This window comes from Simochromis diagramma, unplaced genomic scaffold (assembly GCF_900408965.1).
Source record: "Simochromis diagramma unplaced genomic scaffold, fSimDia1.1 OVJJ01000766.1, whole genome shotgun sequence".
In the NCBI taxonomy this organism is placed as follows: domain Eukaryota; kingdom Metazoa; phylum Chordata; class Actinopteri; order Cichliformes; family Cichlidae; genus Simochromis; species Simochromis diagramma.
The window spans coordinates 194774-215670 of NW_024386828.1; the positions used below are offsets into that span (position 1 = coordinate 194774).

General features: G+C 38.9%; 1 protein-coding gene across 12 annotated transcripts; it reads left to right on the forward strand.

The window, feature by feature from the left end:
- The first annotated feature begins 1987 nt into the window (after positions 1 to 1987).
- LOC120730808 (myelin-oligodendrocyte glycoprotein-like) lies at positions 1988 to 20897 on the forward strand. Of its 12 annotated transcripts, XR_005695206.1 has the most exons (6): positions 16841 to 17584; positions 18872 to 19249; positions 19331 to 19423; positions 19521 to 19613; positions 19696 to 19933; positions 20590 to 20897. XR_005695206.1 is itself a non-coding variant. In XM_040027311.1 (5 exons), the coding sequence occupies exons 2-5, from the start codon at positions 2720 to 2722 to the stop codon at positions 13298 to 13300; spliced, it is 837 nt and encodes a 278-aa protein (XP_039883245.1). In that variant the 5' UTR covers positions 1988 to 2213; positions 2636 to 2719; the 3' UTR covers positions 13301 to 15708. The 12 variants fall into 12 exon arrangements, 11 of the variants coding, with proteins under 11 accessions (XP_039883245.1, XP_039883251.1, XP_039883243.1 ...); XM_040027311.1 differs by lacking the exons at positions 16841 to 17584; positions 18872 to 19249; positions 19331 to 19423; ... (1 more) ...; positions 19696 to 19933; positions 20590 to 20897 and adding exons at positions 1988 to 2213; positions 2636 to 2810; positions 12384 to 12980; positions 13074 to 13183; positions 13262 to 15708; XM_040027317.1 differs by lacking the exon at positions 16841 to 17584 and adding an exon at positions 2221 to 2810 and having other exon boundaries at positions 19696 to 20897.

Sequence of the window (20897 nt, forward strand, 5' to 3'; positions counted from 1 at the left end):
TCGCCGTGCCCCCCAGTCACCCGCCTTCTCCCTGCCACCACACTCCTAAGCCACGCTGAGAGTTGTCCCGCCATCGTTCATAATGCCTGAGGTGTGCTGGTGTCCAGCAGAGCCATTTGAGGGTCTCTGATGCTAGCCTCCCAGCCAGCCCTCACATCTCGGGGCAGAGGCCTCTGTCACTGGCCCTAGATCTTGTCCCATTTCTGGCCAACTCTGTGAACTCTTCATTTATGTTTTGGACTTGTGTGCGCCCCCTTTGTCTTTTGTCCTTGTCTTTTTCCAACTCGCACACTCACACTTGGATAACATTTTAATCAGTGGGTTAACTTTTGGTAGGTAGAAAAGAAACTGAAGATGAGACTGGAGTGGATATAGATAAAGCAGCAGTGGGATGGACTTCTCCATCTCCATATTTTGGTACCCCACAAAGAATGTGACGTTGAACAACATCCCAGCAGCAACAGGTTTGGTCCCAAGAACTACACACTTTGCCAAGAGTACTGCTGCTGATGTTGAAACTCAGAAACCAGTCTTACTTGTTATCATCTATCGTCCACCTGGGCCTTACAGAGTTTCTGTCTGATTTCTCAGACTTTTTATCTAATTTAGTTCTCAGCTCAGATAAAATAATTATTGTGGGTGATTTTAACATCCATGTAGATGCTAAAAATGACAGCCTCAACATGGCATTTAATCTGTTATTAGACTCAATTGGCTTCTCTCAAAATGTAAAAGAACCCACCCACCACTTTAATCACACTCTAGATCTTGTTTTAACATATGGCAGAGAAACTGAACATTTAACAGTGTTTCCTGAAAACCCTCTCCTGTCTGATCATTTCCTGATAACATTTACTTTTACAATAATTGATTACACAGCGGTGAAGAGTAGACTTTATCAAAGTAGATGTCTTTCTCAAAGCGCTGTAACTAAGTTTAAGAATATAATCCACCCACTGTTATCATCTTCAATGGCCTGTACCAACACAGAGCAGAGCAGCTATCTGAACACTACCCCAACAGAGGTCGATTATCTTGTTAATAGTTTTACCTCCTCACTACGTACGACTCTGGATACTGTAGCTCCTGTGAGTTGATTTATCTTTGACCTGTTTACAGGTCAAAGATAAATCAACTCAAGGCCTGCTGCAGGCTCATCTCATCAGTGAAAATAAGGGCAGTACGACTCTTGCACAGAGAACTGAGCCGGCAGCACCTGCTGCACATGAGGGAAGTTCACATGCAAAGACCACAGTGTTCATTTTCAGCTCTGCTCCACCAGCTCCCCCTGGTGGTTGGGGAACATACTGCAGGTTGGGCACAGTAATAACAGGAACTATTTATACTGTTTGTACGGTGCATAAAACGGTTACATATTTATGTAAACGTATTTATTTATATAAAAGCTGAATCAAGCTGGACAGGCTTTGGTTGGTTTGTAATAAAAATACACATTTGGCCTAAATTCACTGCTCTTGTATTGAAGTTTGTGTCACAGTGGGAGGCGGGTCACATATTGGCCTTAACACTTATATGACTGGGTAGCATTAGCAATTTACAGCCAGCAGATACTTTTGTTTGTTTGTTTGTTTGTTTTCTTTCCCTCAAAAAAAGGGATGGTGTGACAAAACGTTTTTTCAAGCCTTTACTTGGTATTTACTACAAAATATGTGTTGTTTTAATTGTTTCTTAATTTTCCCCAATTTCTTATTTTGTTTGAATTCACTGTTTTGCTTTTGTCTGTAGAAACACTTTGCGTTTTCTACCTCCACATAGTATTAGTATTAGTTACACAAACCAAACAAGAAATGCAACAAGACATTTGTAATCTCTTTGTAAACCGGTGATTCATTGTTGTGATTTTGATATATACTTTTGATATATACTTATATATACATGTACTAACATGTATACATTAACATGTAAATCATCCGTTGTCAGGTGACATTTATCAACAATTCAATCTGTCATGACAAAGATGTTTTTCTGAAAACAAAAATCACATGACAAATCGCTGAACGCAATTAAAAAAAAAGAAAAATCTAGAACTGTAAACAAATATTGCCAAGGAAACACCAAGCATACAGTTAACCCGGAAGAGCGTATTGGTTGTGTCATTTTAAGCCAATCAACACGGAGAGGGGTGGAGTTTAGACCCGCCCATATTTCCAAAACACACCCAGAGTATTTGAGCAACCGGCGGAGAGAACGTGGTGTCAGGATCATATCCAGACTGAGATTTGGACATACTGGCTTGAATAATACGTTATTCATGATAGGGAAACATAGTACCGGAAAATGTGATTACTGTGGGGTAGAGGAAACTGTAGAACATGTCACGTTGCAGTGTCAGAGGTATCAGGTTGAGAGGAGACATTTGATTCAAAATCTTAGTAACCTAAAAATCAAACTGGATCTGGTTGATTTGTTGCGAAAGGAATCGGGAAGTAAAAGTTATCAGGCCTTATTTCAGTTTTTTAAAAGAGGGGGACGTGTTTGGCGGGATTTGAGGAATTTTTTTTCTTTTTTGAGCGTCGTTCCAGACCATACTCCATACCAGTTGGTGGAGGTAATGCACCTTTCAATTGTTTGCCAACCGCCAATATAACTGTAAGAAAGAAGAAGAAGAATGTAGTGTCAGAGAGAATATTCGGGAGCAGGAGGCAGAAACACAGTCGAGAGGAGCCTTCATTCATTCAGACTGTGTACTTTATCCACCATGTCTGTGTACAACTCGCTCTTTAAGGACTCTTCGTTCCTGTGGACTTCTATCCTGTGCTCGGCTTTCAGCGTGTGGACTCTGGTTCAGGGTAAGCGGATACCCTGAACTGCTACTCTGTTACTCTGAGCTGCAGTTTAATAACATTTTATGAATCAAATCAGCCAAATTAACTATTATCAATTTTCCTTTGCCATGTGGTATTATAAGCGATGACAGCTTTCAGCGAATTACTTTGACGTTAAATTACATTAACATAATAATGTATTAAATGTGATGATTCTCGGGTAACTTCTCCTCTAACGAGCGGTTTATTTTCGTGATTTTATTTTGATCCACCGAACAGTCTAAAACTGTGCGTGTCATGTCTGTGTGTGAAGGTTTAAGGCCGATACTGAAGCGACACGAAGCAGAACCCTGAGTTTATCACAATGTAAACAGTAACCATGTTTGTTCTGTTTACACACGTGCTTAGCAACACTTCCGGTGACGCGATAACTGTGGCAATTCGGGGAAAACCAACTTCCAATAAAAAGTTATATCATTGATTGAAATTCATTCAGAACTGTTTAACGAATGAGCTGTCACAGATACAACTTTCAAGGACAAAGTTGTTATGAAGTCTGTCACACCCCTCTGTGGAATGAGCCGCCATCTTGGTTCAGGCTTAAATCTGAATCATGTGATTTTTGTCTAATCAGGGCGGCTGTAATGTGCTGTGACCTTGTGTGTGTGTGTGTGTGTGTGTGTGTGTGTGTGTGTGTGTGTGTATAAATATAGATTTCTATTTTTAACGTTAAATGAAATCGAATGATCAATTTACAAAAATTACACTTGTTTGTTTTCCTCAAAACATGAACCAGAGTATCAGGAGATTCATAATATAAAATTATAAATATTCATAATTAATAATCTGACCACCATTCTTTGCATCGTTCACAAGTTAGAGCCTGTGTTCTAAAATACTGCAGATGCTCTACAGAGTCTAGTTATTATTTCACATATTTACTAATCCCCAGCACTGACAGTCTGCTGCTGATCTCAGTAAATAAACAGTTTGCCTGAGCTCAGATTGTCACATATGATCAAAGAGGAGCGATGGACTGCACTTTTTTAATAACAGTATTTTTGATAAAGTGCTGTCAAAAGATTATTCAACATTAAATACTGAAGGGACCTTCAGATCAGTCTTTGACCTTGAAGGAGAGGTCAGAGGTCAAATGAGAGATATGAGGCAAATGTCAGAGACTCAATTTAGGAAAACCAGTGAAGAGTGCTATATAAATAAATAAAGTAAAGCAGAGTCTAAATATATTTGAACATTTTACTCTTTAACTCATCTTTGTCGAGGAGAAAAACCTGAAGTGAAACTGAGTGTTTAAAACTGTTTAATCTTAAGGAGAGAGCAGCTGATTTGGTGGCAACAAGTTATTCAGGAATGTTGTTTGGGCGACCAATGACACGCTTTAATATGGGAAAGATGACGACATGACGTCTTCATAAGAATGTCTCCTTGACAGGCACTCAGCAGTCGTGTTGAAGAACAGACGAACTGAGAGTCGCTTGGTCAGTCTCTGGACTTGTTACTATGCGATGGTACAGCTTGTCTTCTTACACTTTTAAACTCTAATTCTGTGCTCGGGTTTTGTCTTAATCACACCTGTTCAAGGCAAACCAACATCTTACTTTTAGCTACTCTCAGCTTAAAGTTAAAACTTCACTTTTACTTACATTTTTTTAAAATTTTGATTAAGCCGAATTCACTGTTAGAACTTTGTCTTTTATATGTGGCACTGATGGCAGCTGTCAGTGAATGTGTGACGATCCATAGGCAGACTGCGGACTGATAATTACCTTTTTCTGTTCAGTTCAGTGACTGTATAGAGCTGTAATCTTCACATATATGAAGTGTTGATTTTCGGATAGTAAAACTCAAATGTTATCGGAAGCTCTGACTGTGATGTGTGTATGTTTATATTTAAGGAAGACAGTGGAGTTAAACTATTCTCAGCAAGGCTGCAAACTCTGACATGATACCAAGCAAATGCAGTATTATAGATACATTTAACTTCCATTAGCACCTTATGTACTCAATGGGAGGGGACTATATCATGATTTATGATGTGAATTGTTCATAGTTGGTTGGTCCAGAGTTGAAATATTTTCAGCTATGTTACTTTGAGTTATTCCACTTTAAGTTCTTTTCTCTTTACTTTTTACCAACACGCTGTGGAGAATAAATGTACAGTCATTTGAAAATTTGACTTGATTTTTTTTTTTTTTTTAAGTGCAGAACAACATTACAATAAAAAGAAAGAGATGTTAATGATCTTCAGGTCTTTAGTCTGTAACTCTACAGGGGTCTGTGGGAGACCAGGAGGCTTAATTTTCCGTCTGTTTCCAGGTGATGTTCTGGTGATTGGTTCAAATCTTCCAATCATCGCCGCGCCGGGTGATGATGTCATCCTGCCGTGTCACCTGTAGCCCACGTTCGATGTCCAGGGTCTGACGGTGGAGTGGTCCAAACCCGACCTGAAGCCCGACCCGTCGGACCGTCTGAGCCGAGTGGAGTACGTTCACCTGTACAGGGACAGGCAGGAGGTCCCCGACATGAAGATGGCCTCGTACTTCAGGAGGACGGAGCTGTTCATGGACGACATGAAACACGGGAACATTTCACTGAAGATCCTGAACGTGTCGGAGGAAGACAACGGCAGATACAGATGTTTCATCCCCAAGCTGCAGAGCAGAGTGAAAGCTGCTGTTGTTGAACTTGTAGTCGGTGAGAAGATTTGTTTTGTTTTTTTAGCCATTTTCAAATTTCCAGCCTCATTTTACAAACAGACGCTGACTATGTGTCTCTTTTAGATCCAAATGTCTCTGAAACCTCGACGATGGACATGCTGCTGCTTCCTAGAAACCTCCAAACTCCTGATCCTCAAGATGTGACTCAGAGAAATGGTGAGAAAACACTCCAACTGTTCTCTGCATCGTTTCTATTTTTGTAGTTTTTTTCTAAACTGTATGTTTGTTTTGACCTTGTTCATTTCTACATCAGTAGGTCGGTCCAGGGTCTTTGTGGGCGTTGCTTTCATGGCCTTAATATCAGTTGCTGCTTTTGCAGCATATTTTTCCCTTCACCTTGTTCAGAAACAAAAAGTAAGAAACAAACACAAACATGTTGTTGTTTCTTGTGCCCTCAGACTGACTCATTATTTAACTTCTTTTAACAGAAACATCGAGAGGATGAAGCGACCCAAAGCCAGCTATGACAGTCTTGCTGTATTGCTTAAAAGAGGCTGATGATAATATTTCATGAAGCATTAAAATTTATCTTTACAGGATCTTCACAGCAGACTCTCCTGTCCCTTCCAGCTCATCATCCTCACCACCCCAGCTTTATACTCAAGCCTGTTGGCTTGACAGTCGCCCTTCTTTGCTTGAAGCTCTGGTTTGTCGCCGTGCCCCCCAGTCACCCGCCTTCTCCCTGCCACCACACTCCTAAGCCACGCTGAGAGTTGTCCCGCCATCGTTCATAATGCCTGAGGTGTGCTGGTGTCCAGCAGAGCCATTTGAGGGTCTCTGATGCTAGCCTCCCAGCCAGCCCTCACATCTCGGGGCAGAGGCCTCTGTCACTGGCCCTAGATCTTGTCCCATTTCTGGCCAACTCTGTGAACTCTTCATTTATGTTTTGGACTTGTGTGCGCCCCCTTTGTCTTTTGTCCTTGTCTTTTTCCAACTCGCACACTCACACTTGGATAACATTTTAATCAGTGGGGAAACTTTGGTAGGTAGAAAAGAAACTGAAGATGAGACTGGAGTGGAGATAGATGAAGCAGCAGTGGGATGGACTTCTCCATCTCCATATTTTGGTACCCCACAAAGAATGTGACGTTGAACAACATCCCAGCAGCAACAGGTTTGGTCCCAAGAACTACACACTTTGCCAAGAGTACTGCTGCTGATGTTGAAACTCAGAAACCAGTCTTACTTGTTATCATCTATCGTCCACCTGGGCCTTACAGAGTTTCTGTCTGATTTCTCAGACTTTTTATCTAATTTAGTTCTGAGCTCAGATAAAATAATTATTGTGGGTGATTTTAACATCCATGTAGATGCTAAAAATGACAGCCTCAACATGGCATTTAATCTGTTATTAGACTCAATTGGCTTCTCTCAAAATGTAAAAGAACCCACCCACCACTTTAATCACACTCTAGATCTTGTTTTAACATATGGCAGAGAAACTGAACATTTAACAGTGTTTCCTGAAAACCCTCTCCTGTCTGATCATTTCCTGATAACATTTACTTTTACAATAATTGATTACACAGCAGTGGAGAGTAGACTTTATCACAGTAGATGTCTTTCTCAAAGCGCTGTAACTAAGTTTAAGAATATAATCCACCCACTGTTATCATCTTCAATGGCCTGTACCAACACAGAGCAGAGCAGCTATCTGAACACTACCCCAACAGAGGTCGATTATCTTGTTAATAGTTTTACCTCCTCACTACGTACGACTCTGGATACTGTAGCTCCTGTGAGTTGATTTATCTTTGACCTGTTTACAGGTCAAAGATAAATCAACTCAAGGCCTGCTGCAGGCTCATCTCATCAGTGAAAATAAGGGCAGTACGACTCTTGCACAGAGAACTGAGCCGGCAGCACCTTTCAGCTCTGCTCCACCAGCTCCCCCTGGTGGTTGAGGAACATACTGCAGGTTGGGCACAGTAATAACAGGAACTATTTATACTGTTTGTACGGTGCATAAAACAGTTACATATTTATTTAAACGTATTTATTTATATAAAAGCTGAATCAAGCTGGACAGGCTTTGGTTGGTTTGTAATAAAAATACACATTTGGCCTAAATTCACTGCTCTTGTATTGAAGTTTGTGTCACAGTGGGAGGCGGGTCACATATTGGCCTTAACACTTATATGACTGGGTAGCATTAGCAATTTACAGCCAGCAGATACTTTTGTTTGTTTGTTTGTTTTCTTTCCCTCAAAAAAAGGGATGGTGTGATAAAACGTTTTTTCAAGCCTTTACTTGGTATTTACTACAAAATATCTGTTGTTTTAATTATTTGTTAATTTTCCCCAATTTCTTATTTTGTTTGAATTCACTGTTTTGCTTTTGTCTGTAGAAACACTTTGCATTTTCTACCTCCACATAGTATTAGTATTAGTTACGCAAACCAAACAAGAAATGCAACAAGACATTTGTAATCTCTTTGTAAACCGGTGATTCATTGTTGTGACATCCCTCCTTTTGATATATACTTATATATACATGTACTTTATTTATTTTTTTACTGTTTTAATATATACAAAATCATTCGTTGTCAGGTGACATTTATCAACAATTCAATATGTCATGACAAAGATGTTTTTTCTGAAAACAAAAATCACATGACAAATCGCTGACCGCAATTTAAAAAAAAAAATAAATAAATCTAGAACTGTAAACAAATATTGCCAAGGAAACACCAAGCATACAGTTAACCCGGAAAAGCGTATTGGTTATGTCATTTTAAGCCAATCAACACAGAGAGGGGTGGAGTTTAGATCCGCCCATATTTCCAAAACACACTGAGAGTATTTGAGCAGCCGGCGGAGAGAAAATGTGTCAGAGAGAATATTCGGGAGCAGGAGGCAGAAACACAGTCGAGAGGAGCCTTCATTCATTCATTCATTCATTCATTCATTCAGACTGTGTACTTTATCCACCATGTCTGTGTACAACTCGTTCTTTAAGGACTCTTCGCTCCTGTGGACTTCTGTCCTGTGCTCGGCTTTCAGCGTGTGGACTCTGGTTCAGGGTAAGCGGATATTTTAAACGTTACTCTGAGCTGCAGTTTAATAACATTTTATGAATCAAATCAGCCAAGTTAACTATTATCAATTTTCCTTTGCCGTGTGGTATTATAAGCGATGACAGCTTTCAGCGAATTACTTTGACGTTAAATTACATTAACATAATAATGTATTAAATGTGATGATTCTCGGGTAACTTCTCCTCTAACGAGCGGTTTATTTTCGTGATTTTATTTTGATCCACCGAACAGTCTAAAACTGTGCGTGTCATGTCTGTGTGTGAAGGTTTAAGGCCGATACTGAAGCCACACGAAGCAGAACCCTGAGTTTATCACAATGTAAACAGTAACCATGTTTGTTCTGTTTACACACGTGCTTAGCAACACTTCCGGTGACGCGATAACTGTGGCGATTCGGGGAAAACCAGCATCTGGTTATCTGAAATAATGACGTATACACTAACTAAACATCCGGTTTGTCGCATGAAATGTTTTCAGAGACTCCTTTCGCTCAGTCGTTGTTGTGAAATTTACAGAGTTTGGAATGAGCCGCCATCTTATTTCAGGCTTAAACCTGAATCACGTGATTTTCGTCCAATCAGGGCGGCTGTAATGTGCTGTGACCTAGTCTCTCTCTCTGTGTGTGTATAGATTTCTATTTTTAACGTTAAATGAAATCGAATGATCAATTTACAAAAAAAATTTAAGTGGACTGGAATATATACATTAATAATAAATTTTTTTAATTTAAAAAACTTGTATTCGCAAACAACAACCAATAAATATTTACACTTTAAACCGAACGAATGAAGCAAAGTCTAGATACTTATTATTCTTGTATAGCCCTGAGCTCAGCTTAATCTCATCACAGTGGATATCAGGTGGAGAATGAAGCTAAACGAGTAAATAATGACAGGATTAAAATGAATAAATTAAAAAATAATGAATGAACGAATAATTATCCAGTATGATGATCAAATGCTTGGCTGGGTTGCAGAAGATTCACATTAATAGTTAGTTGTTTTAAAACGATTAACCTGTAGCCTCTTATGGAGCCCTCCTTTGTTTTACATAATCAGGTAGTTCATCTTGGCAGAGAAGGAATGTTTGATTTGTATTGTGGTTTCTTTTTTCATATTTGATTGATATTAAGTTGTATATGTTGTAATCATATTTAATTTTATGGCAATTATGATTTTGATATTCCCAATGGAAATTTAGCATTCAAGCGTCCTTGCTCTAAGTTTCTAAACAATGGGTTGATGACTTTGTCTTGTCTATTATTATTTTGACTTTATCAGAGTTACAACTAATGAATCACTGTTGTAGGTAATATTGGTCACTCTACATGATAACAGCACTCACAACCTGATATGATAAATTAAATATTACCTGAAAAAACTAATTCAATGAGTTTGAACTATTATTCTTAATTTTTTAAAAACAATATTAATATTCTAATTTTTTTCATATTTTTCTTTTCATGATTCATGTTTTTGTCTATGATTGCATTATAAACTCTGTTCAAACCTTTTCCAGTTTGATTGGACAGTTTAGTAAGTTGTGGATTTCTTTTTCCAGTTAATCTGATGTCCCTTGATAGAACACAGTGTCTTCTAGAAGTGTAGGAGTCACCTTCAGCAGCCATCGCGGTAACATGTCCACACTTTGAAATTTGTTACACTGAATTTAAAAAGTTAAGATCAGTGCCTGCAAAAAATGCTATCAAGAAAGGAGGGCGAGCTAAACCACACTGTTTATTTTGAATGTTTTATATATGGACAATACACCCTTACTTTAGCAATTTTTATAATGAATCCAACTTAAAAATATAAGACTTAAAATAAGACAGTATTTATATTATCAGTGAAGAGACAACGTTTGGTCCTGTGTTTCATACACTGCACAGTTTCAGGACCCAGTGGTTAAACCTCAGCACTTAATAGCTTCACTTTAGCTTAATAGTTGCATTGTTTTTGCCACACAAACACCAGAAACTACATCATACATAATTATAAATCTAGACACAGTCCCATGAATGTTTGTGCCTGCTATTACAGAAGTGTATATCTGTACAGTTTTTATACTCACCGTGAAAAGGGAACTTACATTAAGTAATTAGAGATTGCTTAATGTAAGCAGGTAACCTTAAAAAAGGAAAATATTGTTTTATTGATCAGAATTTGAATTCTCGTGAAGAGCCTTCTCTAAAGGCAAAAAGCAGATTTAAAACTAAGCAATGTATAATGAATATGTTGTTTATTCCTCCCTGTAGAATTAAACGGAGGGATTTCATATATTTATAAAAACAAAATAGTTTTACTAAGGATAAAAATTCATTCTAATCTCAAAAGTCTTCAAATCTTTTACGTTTTTGAGCATTTATTGCTAAGATACATAATGTAAATCTTACCTTATATTTTATACCAAAAGAGCTCAAAAGGGGAATAAATAAATGAAAAATAAGCTCAGAAAACAACAAAGAAATGTAAAAAAAAGTAAAAAGCCTACGCTTAGAAAGAAAAGAGACTGGATTTCTTTAAGTTTCATGAAGCTGTCTCAGGAGTCCCAGGTTTTTTAAGCCATAGTGGGAGTTTTCCCTTAAGAGGGTTGTTGACCCACTATTTATCATGTGCCTCATCACATGAGCCAAGATGTGAAAAAGAGTGTGGGTCATTATCACCACATGTTTCGGGTGAAACCGCTGTGAGACCTTGCCTCATCCTATCATGTGATCCATTGAAATCGACTGGTGCAAGATGTGAGTGGGCGTTAAGGTGTCTGGGGAGGGATCTCAAAACTGGATTATAGATGGCAGACAGTTGGTGTCGTAAACCACCGCCTCTGTTCAAAGATGGTCGCTCACAGTGGACATAGATGGCTTCTTTCACTCCTCTTTCAAACCATTTGTCTTCTATGTCCAGTGTGTGAACATGGATGACTGACAATTTACACAGACATAATGAACATTTAAATAAAGCTCAATCCAAGTATAATCCAATGAAAGTGATACATTAATGAAATCTGACAAATAAAAATATTTACTGTTTAAAAGGCAGCAAAGCGTTTCTCTTTATTAAAGACGCAAAGCTGAGCCTGACACATTTAATCTCATTACAAAGTTACAGGCAACAGTTCATCCTTGGGGGTGGGACATAAATATTAGATGGTAATCCAACCAAGACAATGAGATATTTCAGTCCAACAGAAATCAGCATTCTCTCTTTATAAAAAAAAAAAATCACATATTTAAAAAAAAAACAAATTGCATATTACATAACAAAAAGGACATGACTTTGTTTATTCCCCCGAATCCAAACGTTCCTTACATAAACGCTTGAGTTGAAGACAGTAGGAATGGTTTTGGTTCTTCGAAGAGGTCTTTTCCAGGTCTAAATACTGACAGGAAGTCGCAGGTATTTCAGCTTCGAGGTGGTCCTGTGAGTCGCTGAGCCACCCTACCAACATGGTTTATTAAGAGCCAAAGTGCCACAGTGTGAGTAGGATGTTCCAGGTGTTTCAAATAAGAGTTAAAGCATCCGCATGAACATAAAACGGGAAAAATAATTCTGGCAGCCTTTAACGCAAGGGCTTGAGACTACGATAATCTGGATGGCTGAAAACCTTCACAGATATGTCACTACTTCATTTAAACTGAAGGATTAAACAGTTCTTTTTACCAAATATACTGAGGAGTAGTTGTTTCGTTTAATTTGGTCCCAGAAACACTTCTGCGGTAACAGCACAAAGACTCACGGGGCTGTTAATGATCTTCAGGTCTTCACGGTGTAACTCTACAGGGGTCTGTGGGAATTCGGGAGGTTTAATTTTCCATATTTCCAGGTGAGGTTCTGGTGATTGGGTCAAATCTTCCAATCATTGCTGCTCCGGGTGATGATGTCATCCTGCCGTGTCACCTGGAGCCCACATTCAATGTCCAGGGTATGACGGTGGAGTGGTCCAAACCCGACCTGAAGCCCGACCCGTCGGACCGGCTGAGCCGAGTGAAGTACGTTCACCTGTACAGGGACAGGCAGGAGGTCCCCGACATGAAGATGGCCTCGTACTTCAGGAGGACGGAGCTGTTCATGGACGACATGAAACACGGGAACATTTCACTGAAGATCCTGAACGTGTCGGAGGAAGACAACGGCAGATACAGATGTTTCATCCCCAAGCTGCAGAGCCGAGTCAAGTCTGCAATCGTTGAACTTATAGTCGGTCAGAACATTTGTTCAATCCAAACTGAACTTTCAGACTTGGAATCATGCTTTGTGTATTATTTTAACTCATTTCCAAACTTTCAGTCTCATTTTTATCAGCTTATTATAACTCTAGTGTTTATGGTCTTTTTAGATCCAAATTTTACTAAAACCTCCACGACGGAGACGCCATTGCACTTCCAAACTCCAGATCCTCAGGACGCGACTCCAGCAAACGGTGAGAAGTCAAATTTTCTCTGTGTCACTTGTGTTTGGGTGACATTTTTTTTGTCCATTTGTGGTAACCTTGTTTATTTCTCGTCTACGTCAGCAGGTCGATCCAGGGTCTCTGTGGTCGCCATTGTCATCACCTTCATGTCGGTTCTGGTTGTCGTCGCTTTTTCTGCATGTTTCTCTCGCTGCCTTCATCAGAAATTAAATGTAAGTAAGAAACAAATAAAACACAAACATGTTGTTGCTTCCTGTTAGACTGACTCATTATTCAATTTCTTTCAACAGAAGCTTTCAGAAGGCAAAACGACCCAAAGCCAAGTATAACTATTCCAGGTGCCTTGCTAACGTTGGTGTTAATGGAGCTGAGACCATTTGAGATTTATCTTTTCTGGATCTTCACAGTCAAGTGGAAAATTTAAACCAGCAGCCACTGGGAGACACTCGGGCCAAGCAGCACTGAGGTCATCATAAAGGCAGTGGATTTTATTTATCGAGCTCATTTTCAAAGAAAAAGAACATTTAAGGATTTAAGGACTTCCTAGTTCCTTTAATGCAAGACTGAAGAAAACCTCCTTTGCTCAAGATATAGAAGGATGAAGATCATATTTATTTTTATGGATTTGTATTAACTTGAAGATTTAAAATTCTAACTTATTAAAGTTTTACACCTTACTGGTTAAGGACAAAGTAATTCTTCCTAAAAGCTACTAGTGATGGACAAATTAAAAGAGGAAGTCCTCCCTGAAATCGATTTGCTGCTTTATTTAGAAAGTTTTATTGGACATTTCCAGCTCAGTGTGTTGGAAAAAGATTTTTCTATCGGTGTAGATCTTGGAGATGCAGAAGATTGTAAAACATCAACAGGATTTGATGTAACCATAAAGTTTGGAAACCACATTCAGGACTTTTTGTTTCTTCATGTTTACCAAATCAGTTTAATGCAAGTCTGAATCAAAACAGGTTGGTTATCGTGACACTGATGTAGAGAAAGTGTTTACTTACAAAGGCTGTCCTGGATGACATCATGTAACTGATTTTCACATGAGACTTTATGTTTTTAAACTAATTTATCTAATTTAGCTTGAAATTAGCTGGTGGGCAGATCTCTATGACAGAGTCAATGCATTTCCTAAGCTGACACAAAAATTTTGTTGCCGTTATCAGTGATGATTTCGTTAACCAATAATTTTCGTCATGTACATTTGAACTACCTCTGGTAAAAGACACGGCTAGCTCCCATTCTCCTTGTTTCTCATGGAAATGCAACAAAATATCAGCGCTTATAGAAGAGTAGAGCAGACATGTGGACACGTTGATGCCAAGGAAAAGCAGACGCTTTGTGAACCGTGTGGGGCAACTCTCACACAAGCAGCATTTTATATGTTAGACAGTCAACTTTAGACTCAAAGATTTAGCTGCTTACTGGAAATGACTAAAACTACATCAAAATTTACTTTCAAAATTAACGATGACTGAGAGACTAATGCCTAGCTGTTATTTCATTCCTCTTTAACTGATGACCTCAGACAGATCCTTCACTGACTAATCTTATAACCACTCCCTGAACACCAAATGCCTGCAGGCAGGGCACCAAGATGTTGTTTGTGCTGGTTGTTGTTTATTGCTGCTTTTATAATTTATAGCGGTTATTTTGTATTAAGAGTCACAATGTAGCTCCATATACCTGCGCTCTGCATTATAAGCTCAAACATACCAAGCAAACATCCTGAGAGCCTCTCTCAGGTCAAAACTGACCATAGTACGATTGTTTCAGTCAACGAATTCTGGTTTTTTTTTTTTAAAAACATGTCAGCCTGTCACAAGTATTGTCAATCAGTCAGTCAACCGAGTAGCATCAGAAACAGGCTCAGAAGTTTGTGTGTTCAATTCATGGTTTAGGCTTCATTGGACCAATTTTATTTTTTTTTGTATATTTTGTTTTGTTATAATTGATTAAGAAAGAGTAGAACACAATTTTAGGACACAAAATTTCTTATCGTAGAAAGCAACAACATCCAGGCCACGGATGTGCATTTTAGATCGAGGGCCACATACAGCCAACTTTGATCTTAAGGAACAGACTGGAACAGGTCAGAATGGAGTCTTTGTTGGGCCGATTCTGGACCCTGGGCCTTATGTTTCACTCCCTTGATCTAGGCGATGTTAAAGAGTAGATCAAAATGATGTCTGTATTGTCTACAACTTAGTTCAAATTTAAGTTTGGAACATTTTTTTTAACCAGGATAAAAAAACAAACAAACAAAAAACAAGTTATTCAACATCAAAATGTTTGCTGGGTAGGTGAATATTTACAAAAAAAGGCCTTTATCTGCCTTTTATTATTTTTGCTTACTTTAATTTGTGTTTTTCGTTCCCTGCTTTAGCACTTTATTAACTGCACCTTACATTTATTTCAGCTCATTTGTCGTTAAGGCTTGACTTTCATTTTTTTTTGCTTTTGTGTAGAAACTTTGTACAAATGTTCCAGTTCTAATTAAAAGTGTTGCACGCCTCATCAAACTGGTCATATTTCATTACCACTGTTGTCTTATGTGTTTCACAGACTGAAAGAGCCACTGCTGCTGCACTGAATTAAACTTGTGTGTCTTTGTGTTCTTTGTGCATCTGTTCTGTTGTGTACAGATGGATACTGGGACTGTTCACAGTTTTGAAGATTTTATATAAAGTTCATTCTCAGATGGATTTAAATAAAGTTATTTTTTATATGAATACAGTGACTGTGTGTGTGTGTACTCATATTCAATTCTCTGTGAATATCTATTTTAAAATCATTGGTCTCACACGTGCTTTTTTTACACCATTTGAAGCAGAACCATCATCTGAAGCCTTGTTTTTTGGTATTTACATGTCCTGTACAGTTTCTCGCTCTGTGGCGAGCTACTTTTCCTCGCTTTGCATGCAGTTTAAAGACAATCTGTGACCCTCCCTGCTTCCCTCACAGCCTCTATGGTGAAAACACTCATATTACTAATAAGGCTTACAGTAAAATATGATTGCTCATAAGAGTGACACAACTCCTGTTTTTTCCCATGCATTATAATTTTACTAAACTTGGATGAGAAAATGTGCAAGGGAGGATTAATGCTTGGGCGAGACAGTCTGGGAAGAATAGTTTCTTGTTTCACGTGGGTTTTTATTCCACATGACTCATTATTTTAAGATCTTTAGCTGATAATGTTTAGCACCTTCAGGCGACTGTTGTTGTGATTTGGTGCTATATAAAAAACATTGAACTGAACTGAACTGAGAAAATAATGAACTCAGTGTTTTACACTCAACTTCAATAACTTAGTGAAACTTAAAAGAGTGAGTTTAATATATAAAGTCTTACACTCCCTTGCTCCACCACCACTAAAGCAGTTCATTAGGCATAAAGAAAGCTCAGACAGGACCACTCGAGCTACAATCCGAGGAGACTTGTTTATACCCCACAGACGGACAGCATTTGGGCAGAACGTCCTTTCTGTCCAGGGTGGCCATCTGTGGAACAGTCTTCCTCAACCCATTAGAGAATGCTCGACACTTCAATTTGTTTAAGGCAAAGGTTAAAACTGGTTATGGACAAATCAAGTGTGTGATCATGTATGAGTTGTATAGTTTTAATGTTTTATTTGGGAACAGAATGGTGTGTATGTGTAAGTTTGGTGATGGAGTTTTTATTATGAATGAATGATGAATTTTTATGAATTATTATGTCTATTTTTTTATGCTTAAGGACAACAGATGGAAATTAGCCCTTGGCTATAATCTGGCATGTTTACATTCATGTAATTTTTTTTTTTTACATTTATGTTCATTAACATGCACTGTCCTAAATAAATAAATAAAATAAAATAAATCTCCCTCAGTCATAATGTGACTCATATATTAGTTCAAATGGAACAGTAAGAATTTAATTTCATAAATTCAAGCTCAAATTTAGCTTGGATCTAGCCTGGAGCTGTGGTCGGCTTCCCAAAAGAGAGTAAGCCTCCTGGCACTTCACAGAGTTTTATATGAGAATGTTCATCTTTCTATCCAGTTAAATCTTGTGGGGCGAAGCTTGTTTTGCAGGCCCTGAGCTACGAGGTGGCCATGACGGATATCAGGCGCCAGTTATCGTGTCTACAGCTGGCCCTGAACATTCCTTTATACTGATATATCTGAAGGTTTCTAATTATTCAATCAGTAAGAAGCTGAAGATTCTTTTAATCCCAAATAAAAATCAAACCCAACTAAACACACGATTTTAGAAACACGAGACTAATTAAAAGCCACTCAAGTTATAAAATGAGGAAGAGTCAGACTGTGACAGCTAAAAGATTTACGGCATGAACACTGTGATTGAAACCTCCCCATTCACAGCCTGGATGTTCACATGAGCGGTAAGGAGGGGCTGCATCGTTTATTCAGCAAGTAGGAGGCAGACCTGACTGCAGCTGCACAGAGGAAGAAGAAGAAGAAGATTTGCTTCTCTCAGCCACAGACTGTCTGAGCTTGCTCTCATCATGTGTGTCTACAAATCGCACTTTGAGGACTCTTTTTTCCCTTTTCCACTCTGGACTTTAATCCTGTGCTCGGCTTTCATCGTCAGGACTCCTGTTCAAGGTAAATAATGATCTTAATTAAACGTTGCACAACAAATAACTTTAAGAAAGATGTCATAACATAATAGCTGTTTGGGCCAGATTGCCAGATTCAGTAGAGCCACTACTTCTTACTGTGCGTCACTGAAGGTGATGACAGGTAACTTCTGCATTCATGATGAGCAAAGTTTTTCTGTCAAGTTTGGTACTTTTATGGAGGTTTAATGTCAATAAACTTCAAACAATCAAAGATTGAAAACCGATGATTATCTGAAAATGTGTCGTGTCTTTGTGCCCTGATATCTAAGGAATTTACAGCTATCTGTGATAGAGACCTTTTTTCCAACTTAATAGCAACATTTAAAACATACAAAAGTCATAAAAGCACAAAAGTAAGTAATTGTCTTTTTAGAAAGAAAGTTTAGCTTTAGAACATGTGCATTTATGTATTATAAAGGACTCCAAGTATTGAATCTGAAGAAACCAAGAAAACCCCCCTCACACATTCAAGCAGAGCTAAAAGCTTAAAAAAGTACTGACTAAGATGAATGTGCACGTGTCTCATCTCAGGTGAATCTGTAGCTGCTCAGAGATACTCGTTCAGTTTGTTGGCTGGTCTCAGAGATATGTGTGACTTATTTTCTTCAATATTTCAGTGTCACATCATTTAGGCTCCACATGACTCAACAGTTTAAGCGTGAAGTTTATATTTCTCCCAGAGGCAGCAGCTGTCTTCAGTTTAAAATAAAAGTTGACGAGGCTGGAACCGCAAACTACTTTTCTACACAGTCATTTAACAGCTGACACTGTGTCTTCAGTCACAGTTGACAGCTGTTATTTAAAAGAGTTAAATGAATGAGTAACATCACAGAGTGTCTGTATTTACTGCACAGACTCCTATAATAACAGGTTATTTGCTGAGGTTAAAATCACACGTTAACGAAGGCAGTCCAGTCCAGTCCAGTCTCGCTAATGTCAGGATGCTGACATGAGCTGTTCAGTGGTTAAAAACAAAAAGGTGACCATGACACAGTTAAACATAATTCAGTAGAAATCTTTATGCTCTTTATGAGGCTGCACCTCCCTGAGCCTGGTTCTGTCAGAGAAATCTTCCTGTTAAAATAAAGTTCTTTTTTTTTATTACCAAGTGCTTTTTCCTCGAGGTTCTTTTGATTTCTCCGGATCACTGTAGAGTTTTCACTTTACACTATAAAGTGGCAGAGCCAACTGTTGTTAGCGTTTATATCATCAGTGTGTAACTCTACAGGGGTCTGTGGAGTTCAAGACGTTTAATTTTCCATATTTCCAGGTGAGGTTCTGGTGATTGGGTCAAATCTTCCAATCATCGCCGCGCCAGGTGATGATGTCATCCTGCCGTGTCACCTGGAGCCCATGTTTGATGTCCAGGGTATGACGGTGGAGTGGTCCAAACCCGACCTGAAGCCCGACCCGTCGGACCGGCTGAGCCGAGTGGAGTACATTCACCTGTACAGGGACAGGCAGGAGGTCCCCGACATGAAGATGGCCTCGTACTTCAGGAGGACGGAGCTGTTCATGGACGACATGAAACACGGGAACATTTCACTGAAGATCCTGAACGTGTCAGAGGAAGACAACGGCAGATACAGATGTTTCATCCCCAAGCTGCGGAGCAGAGTGAAAGCTGCTGTTGTTGAACTTGTAGTCGGTGAGAAGATTTGTTTTGGTACGTTTTTGTTTTCAACTCATTTCCAAACCTTCATGTGAACAGATCATGACTATATTTTAGATCCAAAGTACGCTAAGACCTCTACGACAGAGAGTCCCGTGTATCCTAGAAACTTCCAAACTCCAGATCCTCGTGAGATGTCTCCAAGAAATAGTGAGATAACAACCCACATTTTCTCTGCATTGTTTTTGTTTGGGTGAGATGTTTTGTGTGGTGACCTTGTTCATTTTTTTTCTTTTTTATATATCAGCAGGTCGGTCCAGGGTCTTTCTGGTTGTCGTAGTTGCTGCCTTTGTGTCGGTTGTGGCTGTGACTGCGTATTTCTCTCGCCGTCAAATAAAATGTATATCAGAAACAAACAAACACAAACATGTTGTTGCTTCTTCTGCCATTAGACTGACTTATTATTCAACTTCTTTCAACAGAAGCATCAAGGCGACGAAGTGACCCAAACCAACCATAACAATTCCAGGAGTTCAAAGGAGGGTTGGTGTTAATGGACCTGAGAGCATTGGAGATTTACCTTTTCTGGCTCTGCTGGATCCTGATAGTCAGGTTGGAGGTTCAAACCAGCAGCCACAGGAAGACACTTGGCCCAGCAGCACTGAGACCCATCATAAGGTCACTTCTATAAACGGAGTCTGATTTAAACTTCGACCTCAGGTGAAGACTCAAGTGTTGTATCAGAAAAAACACAGCATGGGAAATCTGGATATCTAAACAGTAAATATATGAAACAAGCCACATGTAGTTATTCTTTAAATTGGATTCAGATCCAGTGAAGTAGCCAGTCAAAAACCAATGGTTAAATTCTTTTCCATTCCTTGTCAGCAACATTATTTCGATCTAACCCTAATGATTGTTTAAAAACCAACATGTACACTGAGCTAATGCCAAGCAGGGGTGAAAATGCCCCAAACTGCAGTTCATCTACTCAAGTCAGCCCTCACAGACTGTCATGTTAAAAGCCAGCAGAAATCCACGTCTTCATAGCCAGCTACAAAAACAGTTTCAATTTCTATGGATGTGTTCATCCTCTATAATTGTACACTAGTTGAATATTTATTGCAACTTTTAACTTTTGAGTTCAAAGGCTCAAAGGAGGATGTGCCAGCAGAGATGTCCAAGCTTCACCTCTTTGTAGTTGTGGTGTGGTTTGTGGCTCAGCTGCAGGGGAGGGGTGGAGCAGTGGGTTCAGGGTGTGGTGATCTGGATGAGAGACTAGAGGCTAGTTTGAATGTTATTCTATCATGTCGTTGCAGTTTTGTTCTTTGGTCCATCTCTTTCACCCTCTTTGTACTTTCTTTTTTCACTTGTAGCTCTCTGTCAAACACTGGAGGACTGCTTGGACTTCATTAGAGACCTGAAGTTCAGTCTGGAGATCAACACTTAGCAGGATAAAGAGCATTATTTATTACTGTCAGGTTTAATGTTCTCATTTATTTAAATTGTACATCTTGCTGGTCAAGGTCACCTTGAATCTTTCAGTGAGGCTTCTGAATGACCTCCAGTGGACAAATTTAATCTAGGACCTGGCGTCCACATATGTGAACATCACATTTTGGGTTATTTTGAACAAAATACTCAATTTTGCTTTACAAGGGCCTGATATTCACTTACGAGGACA

Coding starts and splice junctions, on each gene's coding strand:
- LOC120730808 (XM_040027311.1), top strand. CDS start 2,720: ATGTCTGTGTACAACTCGCTCTTTAAGGACTCTTCGTTCCTGTGGACT. Junction 2,811..12,383: donor CGTGTGGACTCTGGTTCAGG/GTAAGCGGATAC, acceptor CCATATTTCCAG/GTGAGGTTCTGGTGATTGGG. Junction 12,981..13,073: donor GGACGCGACTCCAGCAAACG/GTGAGAAGTCAA, acceptor CGTCTACGTCAG/CAGGTCGATCCAGGGTCTCT.